This window comes from Emydura macquarii, unplaced genomic scaffold, assembly GCF_026122565.2.
Source record: "Emydura macquarii macquarii isolate MOO-44397 ecotype Brisbane River unplaced genomic scaffold, CSIRO-AGI_Emac_v2 contig_629, whole genome shotgun sequence".
Classification (NCBI taxonomy): domain Eukaryota; kingdom Metazoa; phylum Chordata; order Testudines; family Chelidae; genus Emydura; species Emydura macquarii.
In genome coordinates, this window is record NW_027130766.1 from 9,192,261 (window position 1) to 9,207,829 (window position 15,569).

The 15,569-nt window shown below is 42.0% G+C and overlaps 1 protein-coding gene across 8 annotated transcripts in view; it reads left to right on the forward strand.

Annotated features, from left to right (window-relative positions):
* ATP6V0A1 (ATPase H+ transporting V0 subunit a1) overlaps positions 1–15,569 on the forward strand; it is a 45,999-nt gene that overhangs the window by 15,706 nt on the left and 14,724 nt on the right. For 3 of the 8 annotated variants that reach the window (XM_067541358.1, XM_067541360.1, XM_067541357.1), the window contains exons 10-18: positions 44–256; positions 2,738–2,888; positions 5,053–5,192; positions 6,021–6,178; positions 6,835–6,925; positions 7,811–7,929; positions 8,374–8,590; positions 9,411–9,518; positions 13,322–13,429. In XM_067541358.1, the coding sequence (XP_067397459.1) occupies positions 44–256; positions 2,738–2,888; positions 5,053–5,192; positions 6,021–6,178; positions 6,835–6,925; positions 7,811–7,929; positions 8,374–8,590; positions 9,411–9,518; positions 13,322–13,429 (1,305 nt within the window). Of the gene's footprint in view, positions 1–43; positions 257–2,737; positions 2,889–5,052; positions 5,193–6,020; positions 6,179–6,834; positions 6,926–7,810; positions 7,930–8,373; positions 8,591–9,410; positions 9,519–10,249; positions 10,325–13,321; positions 13,430–14,195; positions 14,214–15,569 lie in introns of all 8 variants that reach the window. The other 5 variants (XM_067541359.1, XM_067541356.1, XM_067541362.1 and 2 more) reach the window with 3 other exon arrangements.

Here is a 15,569-nt window from a genome sequence, read left to right on the forward strand (position 1 = left end):
ACTGAAACTTCACTGCAGTCTTTGTCTCGCTTTTCCATGAAAGGTGCTGAACCAAACAGAGGATCATCGCCAGCGGGTCCTGCAGGCAGCTGCTAAAAATATCCGCGTCTGGTTCATCAAAGTGCGGAAGATGAAGGCTATTTACCATACGCTGAACCTGTGTAACATTGACGTGACCCAGAAGTGCTTGATTGCTGAAGTCTGGTGCCCTGTCGCTGACCTCGACTCCATCCAGTTTGCTCTCCGAAGAGGCACTGTGAGTATCTCCTCCCTTAGAACTTCAGCAGATCTCTTTAATGCTTGCCTTCCTGACTGACCATTGCGCCTGAGGAGCCGGCTCGGATTGGGGGGTTTGAACGACATCCCTTAGGCTGTGTGTAAAAATGAGGGTCTTCACAGAGGACACTTTTTTATTTAAGCTGTAACAAGGATGGTTACCAGAAACGCTCGCGTCTGGAGCTCCAGCAGGTTTTGGCTGCTTAGAGAGATGGACTGAACAAACCTTGGGGATACTTCAAAGCTGGTTGCTTGCTTGGGCACATAGTGCCATAAAGTCAAACATGGAGATTACTTGTCCAGAACAATATCTGCACTGTCCCCTTTGATGGGGCAAGTCTCCTGATCTGCTTGCAGCTTGGGCTCCCTCTGCTCATTGGACAGAGATGACTAGAGCTCTGCAGGTTGGCATGCATGGCCAATAAGGAGCCCACCCACCAACTGCCTGCCAGTGATGCTTGCCTCCCTTGGAGGGAGCTGAGTAGCTGGCACAGTCGACATGTCCCTCCTCAGAGGTGCAGAGTCCACCAGGGAAACAATTCCTGTCATCAGCATTTTTGTGAAACCCGCCTTGCTCGTCAGCTGCGGAGCTGACCTATAGCTCTGCCTCCCACAAAACCCTAAAATTCTTTTGGGCGCCAAACTCCTTGAGGATCAGGCCCTGGAGAACTGGCTCCCTTTGTTCCGAATCCTTCCCTAGTACTCACATTACCTTTCTTGTGGAGAAGAGTTGCATTTGATCTGCTGGAATCCTTCCAACCACTAAAGCAAACAGAATCTTTAATTTAGATTCTTGTGTTCTCTGTCCTCACTTGACTAGGGTACCTGCCTCAATTAATGATCAACAGGAACACACACTCGGCACAAAACCATTTCCACTATAGACACGCTTTTTCTTTGTTATCCCAGCTATACTCCGTTTTGAAGTGAAGCATTTATACTTCTTAACAGCAAGCACTTTGTCTGTAAGATGGTTTGTCTGTAAGATCTGCTGCTTAAGCAAGTCAGATGCTGAGTACATGCCATGTCTGAGTGGTGGAAAACTGGTGCCTGTGTGCTTGACTCCCAGCTGATGAGACATGACTAGTGGCCTGCCAGGCACAGCAGCAAGCTTATCTTCCGACAGACCTGTCTAGCCGAGCATACGTGGCCCCATGCTCCAGGCTTACTGCTTTTTTATCTCTTTGTCATGCAGTAATTTGGCTGTCCCATCCAATCAATTCCAAAATTTCAGGGAACGTTCTAGGCATCATAGGCAGATCCCCCCCTGCCCCCATTGGTTTTGGAGAAAATTGGAAAACCAGGAGGAAATGGGGCACATGTGGAATCCCTGGTGTCTGGTTAGCAGAGACAGCAGCTGAAACCACCTCTAACTGGCTATAGATTAAAGAACTGGTTGATGGGAGTCATCAATAGATTCCCGCATACCACCCCATCTCAGCACTGCCCATCCTCCCAATAGAGTTCCTAAATGTTAACATCCCTGAGCACGTCCCAGACAAGGAAGAATGAGGGAGGAGGGACACACCAAGCCCCTGCTGTATGGGGGAGGGTGGAATGGGAGGGAACACAACCTCTGGCATGGGGGGAAGGCAGGAAGGGGGAAACAGGGCTTGTGGGGAGAAATGGAGGGATGTAGCGAGCCCCCTGTGCGTGTAATGTGCTTTGCATTCAGAAGCAACAGAGGGCAACCCCCTATTTCTGTTAATAGTCTTTGCACATCTTTGTTCTCCAGGTTCAGGTTCCAGGCTACTCCCAATGCCTTAGACCGCTTCCTCTGTATGTTGTCCAGATGGCAGACACCTCAACATGCTGCTTCTCTTAGGCCATCTTGCAGTGTGCCCACTCATGCCCTCAGTGGTGTCTGGAACAGTTTCTTACGCCTGTGTATTGTTGTTTGGGCTGTGCCGATTTGGCCCTATGTTCTGCAGTGTCTGACTCATCCTTTCCGAAGTTTCACAAATCCTACTTGTTAGCAGCATGTCTGGCAAAGTAGTTGGCATCACTGTTTGTTTCCTAAATACCCTGGTTGTCTTAATGTAGGGTTACTGATGGCTATCGGTCATGTGGTCAAAGTAATGCTTGTGTGAAATCCTTGCAACAAAGACTACTTGATGCCCAGTAATTGCACTTACTCCTTTGTATGTTTTCAAATGGGGTATTTCTGTTGTGTGTTTAAAGGCAGTTCCTCCCTGGAAAAGGCAAATTCACTCCTACATAAAACCTGTGTGAACCTGGTGGGCATCATCCATCCCCCTTCTGCTAGTACGGCTCACATGCTCTCCACCTCACAAGGCGGAGGAATGTTTTCCTAGGGCTGCAGTGTGTTGCTGCATTGTGGACCACGGACATGCAAGTTCTCTTCAGCTTTCCTGGTGCCTGTGAGAGGCAAACCTGCCCCTCTGTCTTTTGCTTGTCAAGGGAAGGCTGCATCTCTAACCCCAGTTTGTTTTTAAAACAGGAACACAGTGGATCCACCGTTCCATCCATCCTGAACAGGATGCAAACCAATCAGACCCCGCCAACATACAACAAAACCAACAAATTCACTTCTGGCTTTCAGAACATAGTAGATGCATATGGCATTGGAACTTACCGGGAGATAAATCCAGGTAAACACGCAACCTGCCTGTTCGTCTCTCTGATCCATTCCTAGGACCTCTGATCTGGTGACTTGGTGGCCTGGTTTCTCTCCTGATATTCAAAGCTCTGGTATGGGATTGACCCAGCTATCTGAGTAAGCCTATCCCTCTGTTACCGTGAATTATAAAACAAACATTATTGCTGGCTAACGTTGAGGGAACAATTTTGAAAACTTATAGCCCAGTGGGTACGTTATTTCTTTGGCTCATGGCTTGCAAATGACGGGTACTTTGCCTGAAAAATCAGGATCTTAGCCCAAAAGGGCTGAAAAGGAAAGCTGGACCTGCATTTCATTGCTCATGAGATGATCTGACCCTTTGACTTACTTAGCATACACACTGCATTATATTTTGTTAATGTTTTAGTATAGTTCGAGAGCCTTGTTGAGCAAGAACGTTATACCCAACCATTTTTTTTAGATTTACCTAGATCAGTTGTAATAACCCCCAACTCATGTAAAATTATTTCTTGTGCTGAAATTCCCACCAAAACTTACTGCTTGCTTAACTTTATTTACATTACCCCAAAGCTCTTCATACAGGCCAGCTGGCCTTAGCTGACACTTGTGTGCTTTTTTTTTTTTTTTTTGGTAGGAAGAGTAAAACTTTTAGCTTTTCCTTTGCAAGTTTTGATGGTTGTGCTGTGCAACACCCCACCTTCCTGTTGCAGCATGTTGCAAATGGTGCTGGATGAGGGGAGTGTGATCTTTCCAAAACTTTCACAGAATCTTCTTACAATGTCGTCTTGGTGGCAAACCAGTGCTGCAAAATCAGTGTCTGTTCACTGAGTGAAAGTGTTCTGGGAGATGTAGAACCTACTCCATTACACTCAAAGTTGTTTTAATGATAAACTCTTGCCAACAAAGAGCCATTTTCTGGGCACTAAACCAAGAGTGGTAGAGTTCAAAGCAAGAAGGGCTTCCTATCAGCTGAATAATTCACTTTCAGGAGTGGCAAATGCAGAAGTGCTCTGAGTGATCAGTCTTATCAGAAAACTTTACATTCTATGGATTTCACTTCTCCCTCTGAGTTGTCATTTGAGGCTAAATTATCATGATGGTAGGCACATCAGGCATATCACTTTACAAGAGTACTGGGGCACAAAATACAGACTCGAAGCAGGTGTGGTTTTAGCAGATCAGAATATAGCTGGAGATAGAACTGGGACATGATGATAGAATATAAATAGGTACTTGGTCTTTTGGACTGGCTGATAAGGCTAGTTGGAGGATTTAAAAAAATTAAGTTTAATAACTTTAAATTTGCATTCCTGATAGTTAGAGGTACTCCAAAAAAGTAATCTGTGGTAAATTCAAGATGTTAATTAATAAATCTTAACACAAATATAACTACAAGGGGACCAGAGAAATTGAAAGGTTTAGTACCTTGCAGCTTTCTTGCACTTGAGCAACTGCATCCCATTAAACTGCTGCAGGTTTGTTTCCATTTTCTCCTAGAAACTGCACGAATAGTTTTTCTAGTAACTGAGGACGCTTGTTCATATGCCAGGTTTAAAGAAGTAAAAGACTGCAAAATGAGACCTTGAAGTCAAGTCTGGGAACCAGTTGGACCAGAGAGTAGAGAAAAATATTTCTTACCGTTGAGAGAAAGGCAGAGATGGAGGAGATGATTGAGGTCACACACAATCCAGTCTCTCTCTTGCACAGCCCAGGCTAGTGATCAGTGCACAGTTGTTCCAGATGTGTTCTCTCGTGCCTGTCTTTAGTCTTACACCACCGTCAAGACACTGAGTAGTATTCAGTGTTTCCTCTGGGAAGATTATTAAGGTGAAAAATAATGGATGCATTGGATGAGAGGAAGAAGTCTGCATGGGACACAGATCTGAGGCTTAAGGAGAAGGATGGGAGATGGGATAGGAATTGCCAACATCAGAGAGGATATAAACGTCTTTCCTTTTCAGTTTAGTTAAATATTTCTGGAAGCTTATTTCCACACATGAACGGAGCTGCTTTTATAAGTCCCGCGGTGGTAGTGTTAGTTTCTTTCAGTATCTCCACTGGAGATTGATCTGGTTTGGAAGATGGGAATGTATATATGAATTGTATTGCTAATAGAGTAAGTGGAACTGGAGAACCAAACAGATATGTCTGATCTGTTTTCTCCTCCCTTCTAGCTCCATACACAATTATCACTTTCCCATTCCTGTTTGCTGTGATGTTTGGAGACTTTGGCCATGGAATCCTGATGACGTTAATTGCCGTGTGGATGGTGGTTCGGGAAAGTCGCATTCTGTCACAGAAGAATGACAATGAGGTAAAGAGCTGGGTCAAGCTCAGTTTTGTATTAAAGCAAAGAGACCTATGCTGATTTTTCTCTCTAAATTGCTAATAGTACAACTATTTCTGTTTCATTTATAGTTTGTCAAGAACACGAGCAAACTAATATCAAACCAGAGTCCATAGACCACAGAGTAATGTTCTTTCTCAGAATTGTGGGGATTCCTTTTGTTTGCATTTTAAGTGTCTGGATCGTTGTTTCAGACAGTGTGGTTTGATGGTTAATCTGGGAGGTTTTCACCACCTGGGCTGCTGTTTCCAGTGATAGGTGGATGTAAGCTGCCATCGAACTTGTTCTCGCTCACAGCCCACTTTCCAAAACCTCTCCAAAATGTGGTTAAATTGGTCATGTTCACTTAGGTCTTGGCCTGATGAACAGGTATAAGTCAGGACTGAAACTCCTTGGCAGAGTTTGGGGGAAGCTGGTGCAGCATCTGCCCATCCTGTGTTTATCTCTGGATTAATACTCCCTGGCACCAGTTCACCCCGCAATTTTAAGAAATTCCATCAAATGTGATATTTTTGTACATCCCCTGAGATGGAAGATGTGACAGTCAGACCTAATAGAGTCTGATAGGCTGGGCATCTGTCCTCTGTGCTCAATTTGTGTCCTCTTTGCAGTTGTTAACCTTGCCTTAACTCTTGCCATGGATTGGCAAAGGCTCAGTGGGCTTAGTCCATCACAGGCAGCCTTTGCCCTGGAATTGGGTGGTTTGTGCCTCTGTTGTGTTACAGATTTTTGGGGGGCAGGTTGTGCTTGTCTCACTGATTTGTTTGGGTTGTTTGTTTGTTTTTTTTAAAACAGATGTTCAACACCATTTTTAGTGGTCGGTACATCATTCTGTTAATGGGAGTGTTCTCCATTTATACCGGTCTTATCTACAATGACTGCTTCTCCAAAGCACTTAATATGTTTGGCTCATCGTGGAGCGTCCGGCCGATGTTCTTGAGAGCCAATTGGACGTAAGTAATTAGGTCCTTGGAAAGCAAAACTACAAGGTCGAGTTCCATGTACCAGAATCTGTTTTTCAGGATTTGTGATTGCATAGGAATGTATTCACAGCAGGAACCTCGGCATTATTTCTTTAGGAAATGTTTGCAGAGGGAGCAAAGCCACATGCTGTGTAAAGAAATACAAAGAGCTTCAGATATTTAAGTGAAAATTGCTTTTGGATAAAGTGGGTATCAGTTGGCTCTTCCTGGTCTGGCTCACCTAACAAAACCATAGGTGCACTATTAAAAATTTGTGGAAAGAGGCTGACTGCCTTTATTTTTCCTTCCTTCCTCCTGCATGTGCATTCCACAAATTCAGTTTCTAGCAGGCCGGTGATCCCTCTCCACCCGAAATAGTTATTGAGCTGTATGTTGCCAAAGAGCCTGGCTGTTCAGATTCATGCAGGAAGGTCCTGCCCTTAAGTCTCACATGAGCATTGAACTGCACAGGAGAGGCTGACATGCTGGTTCAGTAGGCAGGTTCCCAAATGATACAAGGGTAACTAACTCCAGTTAATTGAATTGAGGTGCACTTCCCCTTTGTGGATAAGGAGGAAGCTGCTCTGCTGTGGTAAGCATAGTTTTTTATAGTTGTTAATGCTTGATATCTGTTTATACCCAAACAGAGAAGATTTGCTTCGGAACACCCCTGTTCTGCAGCTGGACCCTGCTGTGAACGGGGTCTTTGGTGGCCCATATCCTTTTGGCATCGACCCGGTAAGAGTTCTTCCTTCCACCACTTGTGGCCTTAGACACTTTTCAGGCTTATGTGACTGTAGCTTTCTGGTGCATTGTTACACAAGCTAAAGGGGTATGTGTTCTCTTAGCAAACTCAGGGCAGTAACTTTTGAGGAAAACACTGAGATGGGTAATGAAGTGGATTCCACTACTGATATCTGATATGTCGCCTATTAGTATAACGGCTTTAGGGTACTGAAATATTGACCGGTAGGATTTCTGAAGCTCTCTTTTGCTGACCCCCTTTACCTGATTATGTAGGGCTGCAGTATCCCACAACGCTGGAGTTAGGTTTGAGGGCCCATCACGCATTTCCTAGTAAACTTTGTATCTTTTTCTGCTAAAAGCCACCGTAGAGCCTTGGAAATGTATATTTCTGGGTAACACCATTTGACTGAGTCTTCATAAGCTGCCTGGATTCAGAAAACTGCCCTTAAGAACCGACTGTGTTTGACATTAGAGAGGTATGTTCGTGTTAGGGGCCAGAAGACTGTTCGTTCGGAAAGGGAACTGCAGGATTTTTTCTCAGACAATGTCACAGATCTGAGTTTCAGTGTTTCTCCTGAAACAGCTGACCGTCTTGAAAATGTGCAAGGCTCAGACCTTGCTCTCCTTAGGTGCTGATGAGATCAGCTGTTACAGGAAACCACAATCCCTGAATTTAAGGTTGATTGGTAAGTGAAGAAACAACAGATGATTGAATGTTTTATTTTAAAATGTGTTGATTTGTAGTGTTTGTCTATGCTTACTTTCTGTTACTGATTAGCTATCTTGTGCTGTGCAGCTTAAAATAAGTGAACACTTCTTTGCTTCCTCTGTGTTCCTTTCACTCATTAATTCTAATTGAATCCATGTTTATGACAGATTTGGAATATCGCCAGCAACAAGCTGACTTTCCTCAACTCCTTTAAGATGAAGATGTCTGTGATTCTTGGCATTATCCACATGCTTTTTGGTGTCACGCTGAGCCTTCTCAACCACATGTGAGTGCTCCGTGTTCTGGTTTTACTAGGACACACACTTCAGAGGTGGAGACTGCCTCATATACTAGTGCAGAATGTTTGCATTCGATTTTTATCGGGATGAGATTAGATTCTCACATCTAACTCCTTATGCCTTTAAGCTTTTAAGATGGAGAGCATTCAACATGTGTTATTTCATTATTCAGGAAACATTTCATTATGGTTATTTCTGATCCTATGAGACTATATTTGCATATCAAATATTTGTTTAAAAAATTTAGCTCTAAAGATCCTTAGAAATGCGAGACTCAGGATTCATTTGTTTTAAAGACTTTTCCCTTTGTGTATTGTCCATTAAAAGTTAATTTGACTGTCTTAGCCTGCATTAAGTTTATCGAACTCTGATCAAATGTGGTGATGCTCTAATATATGTCAAACTCTTTAATAATTCTTCTTTCTCTGTAGCTATTTCAAGAAACCACTGAACATCTACCTCGGGTTTATTCCTGAAATGATTTTCATGTCGTCATTGTTTGGCTACCTTGTTATCCTAATTTTCTATAAGTGGTCCGCCTATGATGCTCACACTTCAAAGGATGCACCAAGCCTTCTAATCCATTTCATCAACATGTTTCTTTTCTCCTATGGGGATACCAGTAACAAGATGCTTTATAAAGGACAGGTGTGTGGTCTCACTAAAATGATACAAGGTGAATGATGGTTTGTAATATTAGACGGAGCCTTTCACTCCAAAGAGCTTAAATACTGACGATGAAATAAAACATGAAACAAGAACCTAATGATTAGCACACTGTATCCTGAAGCATCCTAAGGTGTTAGAGAGGCTCTTTCTATGGTGATTGTTTTCTCTCCCAGGGTGGGAACACAGACAATTTTGAACCAAAACATTACACAACATTCTCCGGAAGAGAAACAAAGAACTTCTCCAGAAAGAATCTAAGTCTGCCTGAAAGTAATGATCAGCTCTTGAGCATGTTCAAGACACCAAATACCCTCCCCTATTTTTCACAACATATCACAGGTTCTTTAGTAACCAGAAGTGGTTAGGGCTTTCTTACTTTGTCCACTTCAATAGCATAGTGTCCTTTAACTCCGTGCTAAGACACATGCATAGCATAGACTCGGGAGAGAGTATGGCTGCTGCCTGCAGATCCACTCAGATTTTCCTTAGAGGTCTCCACTGCAAGTGGTCACCAACCTCCCCTTGCTGACCGTGAACAGTCTGATGTGAACACAGTCCGAAGTGCGGCCGCTTCAGACGAACAATAAGAACAGTTCAGTCTGCTGGTTTGGGAAGTGATAGACTGTTACAACAGGTACAAGTGTTCTTTAAAGATCTGTATGCCAAAGAAACACTTGTAGCTGGGAGTTATTCACAGTTTAAAGTTGCAATGTGCATGAGACCTGTTCTGTAAAGAACTTCAGCGGGAATGGAACATTGACTGCATCACCCACCACCGTGTCTCTGTTTTTTTCCACAGCTAGGGCTTCAGTGCTTCCTGGTGGTGGTTGCGCTGCTTTGCGTGCCATGGATGCTGGTAGCTAAACCGTTGGTCCTTCGCCATCAATATTTAAGGAGAAAGCATTTGGTGGGTGTCTTTTTGGTACTTCTGATTAAAACTATTAGTAGTTCAAAAGCTGCAGGCTCCATCCTGATCTTGGCTATGTAGGTTCACCTTGGGGCATGACCTCTGAAACCACCTTTGTGCACACACTTGCACAAAGACTAGTGGATTTTACCAGACACTAGGTGATGCCTGCTTGCCTCTGAGATCTGGATCTAGCTCCAACTCTGCATTCGAAAACCTGTGTGTAGATGCCAATGTACAATAATACATCCTGCTTGGGCACTGTCAGCCCATGTGGGAGCACAGATGCCATTGATTATTGGCCTCATTTCTGTGACTTTCCTGGGTTGCCAAAGTGCAGAAGCAGAGATGTAATTATTAACGAACTGGTCGACAGTGATGTCATCAGCCTGATTAAAGGAGTTTGGATATAAAAATAAGACTCAACCTTGCTTGTGAATGTGAGAACTTGTCTCTTAGGGTATCTTTGTGTGTTGTGGCTATGCAGCTGTACTTAAACATATATAAAATGCAGGAACCTGGCAGACATGCACTGAGACTACTCGAAAATTCTCCTTGCATGTGTGGCAGACAGCTGTTAGGATGTTATAGTCCGTCAAAGTACAGTTCAGTTAAAGACACTCCCTCTCCCTTCTCTGACCATCTTCCATCCTCCCATATCCCCTCCATTCGTCTCCCTTTCTCTTTTGTTTTTCTTCCTCTCTCCCCTTCTTTCTTCCATTCACTATCAGGAAGGGCAGCCTGTGGAGGGCCAAGTCAGCACAGTCCAGAACGAGCAGACACTAGAGGCAGCAGCGGCTGCAACAGTGAGTGGCTTTAAAATCACATGATGGATTTAAAGATGGGAGTTGGTTTAAAATAAATTATACTCCAAATCCTCTGAATAAGTCTATACATATCTGCACGTCATAAGTGGGTTATGAGATCACCCCTATAGTGACGCAGTCCCTCTCCCAGAGAGAGAAATTCCACTACCCTCAATATAATTGTGATACAATCCTAAATAGCTATACACACAAATGAAGGAGAATAACAAAGCGACCCTGTAATGCAAAGACCCTTCTCTGAAAAATGCTAAGGAGATTCTATCCCATAAGAATGCCTTATCGTCCTACCTCCAAGATGAAATCCCCTTGTTTTACGTTCTTGCATATTTGTTTTTATAAACCAGGTTTGACCTCTTATGTTTGAAACATTTTTGTTTACATTCCATATTCCAAAAAGTTATACCTATGTGTGGTCCTTTCAGCGGCATGAACCCTGTGGCTTCACATCAACAGGAATGGATTTTTTTTTCTCCTCCTTTATGGAGACTTACAGAACCTGCTGTTACAGTGAAATGGCTGTGTACAGACAGAGTTCACTTGCAACTCTCTATTGGTTTGTGTGTAAATCTATTTACTACCGTCCATGGCCAAAGCCCACTGCCAACTAGTGAGTGAAGCAGCCTTCATGACTTGCTTCACCAGAAGACCATATTTCAAATGGTTGTAACACTCATGAAATGTGGCCTCTTTATCCAAAGACACTAAGTCATGCAAATAAATTATCTGAATTGGATTTTGCACTCAGTCTTGTAATAAGTGACCAACTTAAGGTCAGGTTTAGTATTTAGATATTAAACATGTCCATAACAAATCTGTAATAAATAACACTCCTAACAGTTTTTTGTAAGGCCGACACATCTGGTAAAGTGTGTGTGTGTGTGTGTGTGTGTGTGTGAGTGTGTGAGAGAGAGAGAGATCCATCAAATGTATTAAGTGTGTAAAAAGGCCAGCTGTGAATGAGGCTATTTACACACCTCTTCTAACATGATCTGATCCAATGCTCAGCAGAGGGCCAGCTCCCACGGTGATGTAAAATGTCATGGCTGTATTGACTTGAGTTGAGCTAAAGCAATTGACACGAACCCAAAGAGAATATGCATGAGCCAAGTGCATGAGGAAAAAGCTGTATGTTAATCATGCATTGATGAAATAACCCATGACCACAGATCTCCAGTGGCTAGAAATGTGATGAGCAGAACATCAGCTAACACTCACACTGTTTGTAACTTATAACACTTCAATGCTAGTTTCAAATCAGAATCCAAACACAAACCTTATCACTCTTATCTAGAAATATACTTCGTACTGTCCTTAATGAGTCACTTTTTTCTATATTCTGTTTTTATTAGCCACCTATCTGGAAATAATCTGACATGAATTAAATAAATGAGTTCCAAGTTTGACAACTGGCCTGTCCTGACAATAAATTATATCAAGACAAAAACAAGGCTTTGAAAATCAGCCTGTTACAATAAATGCATTACACTAATAATCAGTGCATTAATGTGAGAAAATAAGCATGTTAGACTCTTACTCCATGTCACCAGAATCCTGATGAATTATGAAAGCAGAGCTGGAGGACACAAAGTTTGAGCTTTGTTGTTTTTCATAGTCATCCTTAAATTATATGTTTTGAATTTAAAAGCCATTTTGTGTACATTCCATACCCCAAAATATTTGTTTGCTGAAATGCTTCTGGCACCTAGAGTTTATTTAGGTGACCATCTCCAGAATACCTTCAGATGGACTTTTCCTATTGTCTATGGGAACTTTCCAAAATCGCCTTTACTATATGCACAGCTATAACTGCTAAATACACCACTATCTAAGGGCAGATGCTAAAGTTGTAGGTCAGGTCATATCACATTCACTGCATTTTAAATTCGCATCCTTTAGGTCTGTCAAGTTTTAAAGTTCTGAACATATAAAGTAGTGTCTCAGATTGGCGATAAGTATTTTACTCCGTGTTACTGGATATTTTTGAATGAAAATGAAAATAATGGAAATCTGCCTACGGCGTGCAAATGTTGGTTGCTGTCTGTTTGGATTCCTGAAAATAAGGTTAAGTGCAAATTGGATTTTCATTGTCTTTAAATTACACTTACAATGCATGAAAGCTCTACTATAAGGGATGATGTCAAAGAACAAATGTGCATGTCATTATTGATGGTGTTAATTGTTTACTTGGGGTATGAAATCTGTAACAGATTTAATGTAACTAAATGGTGATTACACTTGAACTTGCAAAGTGAAGCAGTCCTAACTTCACTAACTTGATCAGTTAAGACTGAGTGAAGTTAGAGCAAAGTGTTTGAGGACGGACCAAAGGATGGTTGTGTCTTCAGTACTGAATGTCTGAGCAAATGCCTATAAAAGGAATCATTTCCAGAACTTCCGTGTAAGGGGAGCTCTGATTCCCATCACATCCCCAGCCCTCTCAATGTGTGCTATAGGCATTCCTGGTACACTTTGGTGCGGAGCAGGCATATATATTTGCTGTTAGCATGTGGAATAATGCTGTATCACTATTTGCCATTAAGTGATTTATTTAACATACAGCAGTACTGGCCTTTCTGTCAAAGATGCCAGGAGTTGTGAAAGCTGTTGGAAATTTTTTACAAATTGTTGCACAGAAACCATCAATTTCAGCCTGGGTGCCACTTGGAGAGCGTATGGCTCTTGGTCAAAGGTGAAATGATTTTGTGCAAAGCTTTATTACATCAAAAATTCATTCGAAGAGGTGTCCTTGTTTTTCAGACCCAGCAGGTATAAGCAGGTGTTTCCCATTCAAGCAGGAAGAGCAGTACTCTCAATTTGTGAAATATAAGCATGTCTTGACCTTAACGTTTATGTGGTTTTCTTCGAGGAGCTGCTGCTGGTTTCTGGAGGTGTACAAAGTGCATTCTCTGATCCCCTCCGCAAGTGTCTCATTAAACCACAGTAACTCTCTGCTCTTTCTCTTTGTGCATGTATTAGGGAACTCACAACTTTGGTGGGATCCGGGTAGGCAATGGACCAACAGAGGAGGATGCAGAGATTATTCAACATGACCAGCTTTCTACCCATTCTGAAGATGGGGATGAGGTAAACGTCTGATCATCTATTAGTTCAGGATTATAAAACTATATAACCCCCAATTAATGGGGTTATTTCCTGCTTAATATATTCATTAGTTTAAGTTCTTAACTCAGTAACAACAGTGCCAGTGAAACTGGAACAGTAGAAATTAAGATCTGTTCTAATTTCCTACTTCTTCACACGGCCTTTAGTCATCCTCATGACTGTTAATATCAGTGAAAGTTCTCTGCACAGGTCAAGGGGAGTATGTTGCCCTTTCTGTCTGAACTCTTCTTACAAAGAATGGGCGTCTGACAGGCTAGCTTTTTTACCCTTTTGGGCTGAACGATAAAATCTAGGCAGTTGCCACAGACACACTTTACCCAGTTTACACTCCAGTTGAAATGATAATTGTTTGTTTATTTGTTACCCTGTTTGTTTCTCTCTCTGGCATTGTAAACCTGTCTTAAAATAAATCCAAGCGCTGTATTTCTTAAGTACTCAACTCTTGTTTCAAATTCACGTTGATTAACATTTCCCTAACCGCCCTGCCTTTCCTATCACACATGAAGAGGAAAAGAGAAAGCGATATTATTTATCTTCTTGGGGACATTCTACTGCCTGTTTGCATAGAGTAGTCCGCTGTTATAGGTATGCATTATACAGCCTGCACAATATATGTTAAGTGCTACCAATTGAATACATCACGTTAATAGGGATTTATTACACTTGTGTTCATGACTAATGTTATGCTTGCGGGACGCCACACTAAATGTAAATTTATGTTTACAAGCCTGCAGAGGATGAGGTGGTAAGATTACAGCCAGCTTTGCATTCATATGTTTCTGGGCCATTTCTCATTGATGTAAATCATCTGCTGAATTAACACATGGGTTTTTTTATGCCACACAACTTGTTTTTCCATCAGATCTAGCTATTTACATGTCATAAGCCATTTCTAATACTCCTTACAATATCTCCATTTTAAAAAAAAGCTTGTCTGAATTGCTGCATCTCTTTAAATTGTTTGCTTTTTATCTCCCTCGGTTTTTAGATTGTAAATCCTTCTTAGTTGACCTGCTCACCTATTGATCAAAAGATCTACAAGGGGCTTCTAAATGTTTATTGTGGAGTTGCTGGAGAAGCAAGTCTCTCTTGCTTTAATACTTTCTATTGCATCTGTTTTGTCAGTGGGAATGTCTGGTTTTTTTTGCAAACTGCTTATAGATTTTTTCCCAGCTATCATCCCGAGCTAGGTATTTTATTGACTGAATGTTGCCACTAAACAAATGCAGCCAAATATTGGAACATACAAAATTGGACTTGCTGATAACTAGAGAATCAATATTTTTCTCTTTGAAAGAGGGGGTTTATTGGTGAGAATTGCTTATAATCTGACTATTTGTGTTTGAATGTCTGAGAGTTGGAGAAGTATAAAATACCATTTGGGAGCAGACTGTTAAATCTAACCAGCCTCTCTGCTCTTCCTGGTACCAAAAGACCGTTTATTCTTCATGTTCTTCCTACCTCCGGTGGTCCTAGAGTTGGTGGTATAGATTATTCTCTTTGGGTGGGTGTCTTTCTAGGCTCTAGCAGTGCCAAGGTAACAAGTTGTGTTTCTGGAGGCAGTATGTTAACCTTAAGAGTAGTTGTTCCATTTGTAGGTCTGTGCTGTTGGTATTCCTGTGTGCTTTTTGTTCTTGTTCTGTCTAAATAGACTTGTATGTGGGTTGTCCACGCAAAAGGCCTTTGCACAGTCTTCAAGAAAGCTGGTGCATACCCTGATAAAGATATATGGATTGCTTCAGCATCAACAAAACCTTCCTCAGATTTTTTTGTTATGGCAATAAATGATGCTAGAATGCTAAGTAGTAGACTCTGTACCAGTGTAGCTCTATCATCTCCACACAGCCAAGAAAAGCACAAATCCCTGTTCCATTCCAGTTCCCACACTACCTCTTCAGATTTGGGTTTTTTTTACATTTACATTTTTATCTAGCCCAATACTGTTTGGGGCTCTGGTAACTAATGTTGATACAATGATGGATATTGGTCTGATGGTGAAATAACTGTAAAGTTCTTCTCCACCCTCAAGGACAAGGATGTTCAGTTTATCCAAACGGTAGAGCAGAGAAACCTAAGTGTATAACATCCCCTGACACCAGCA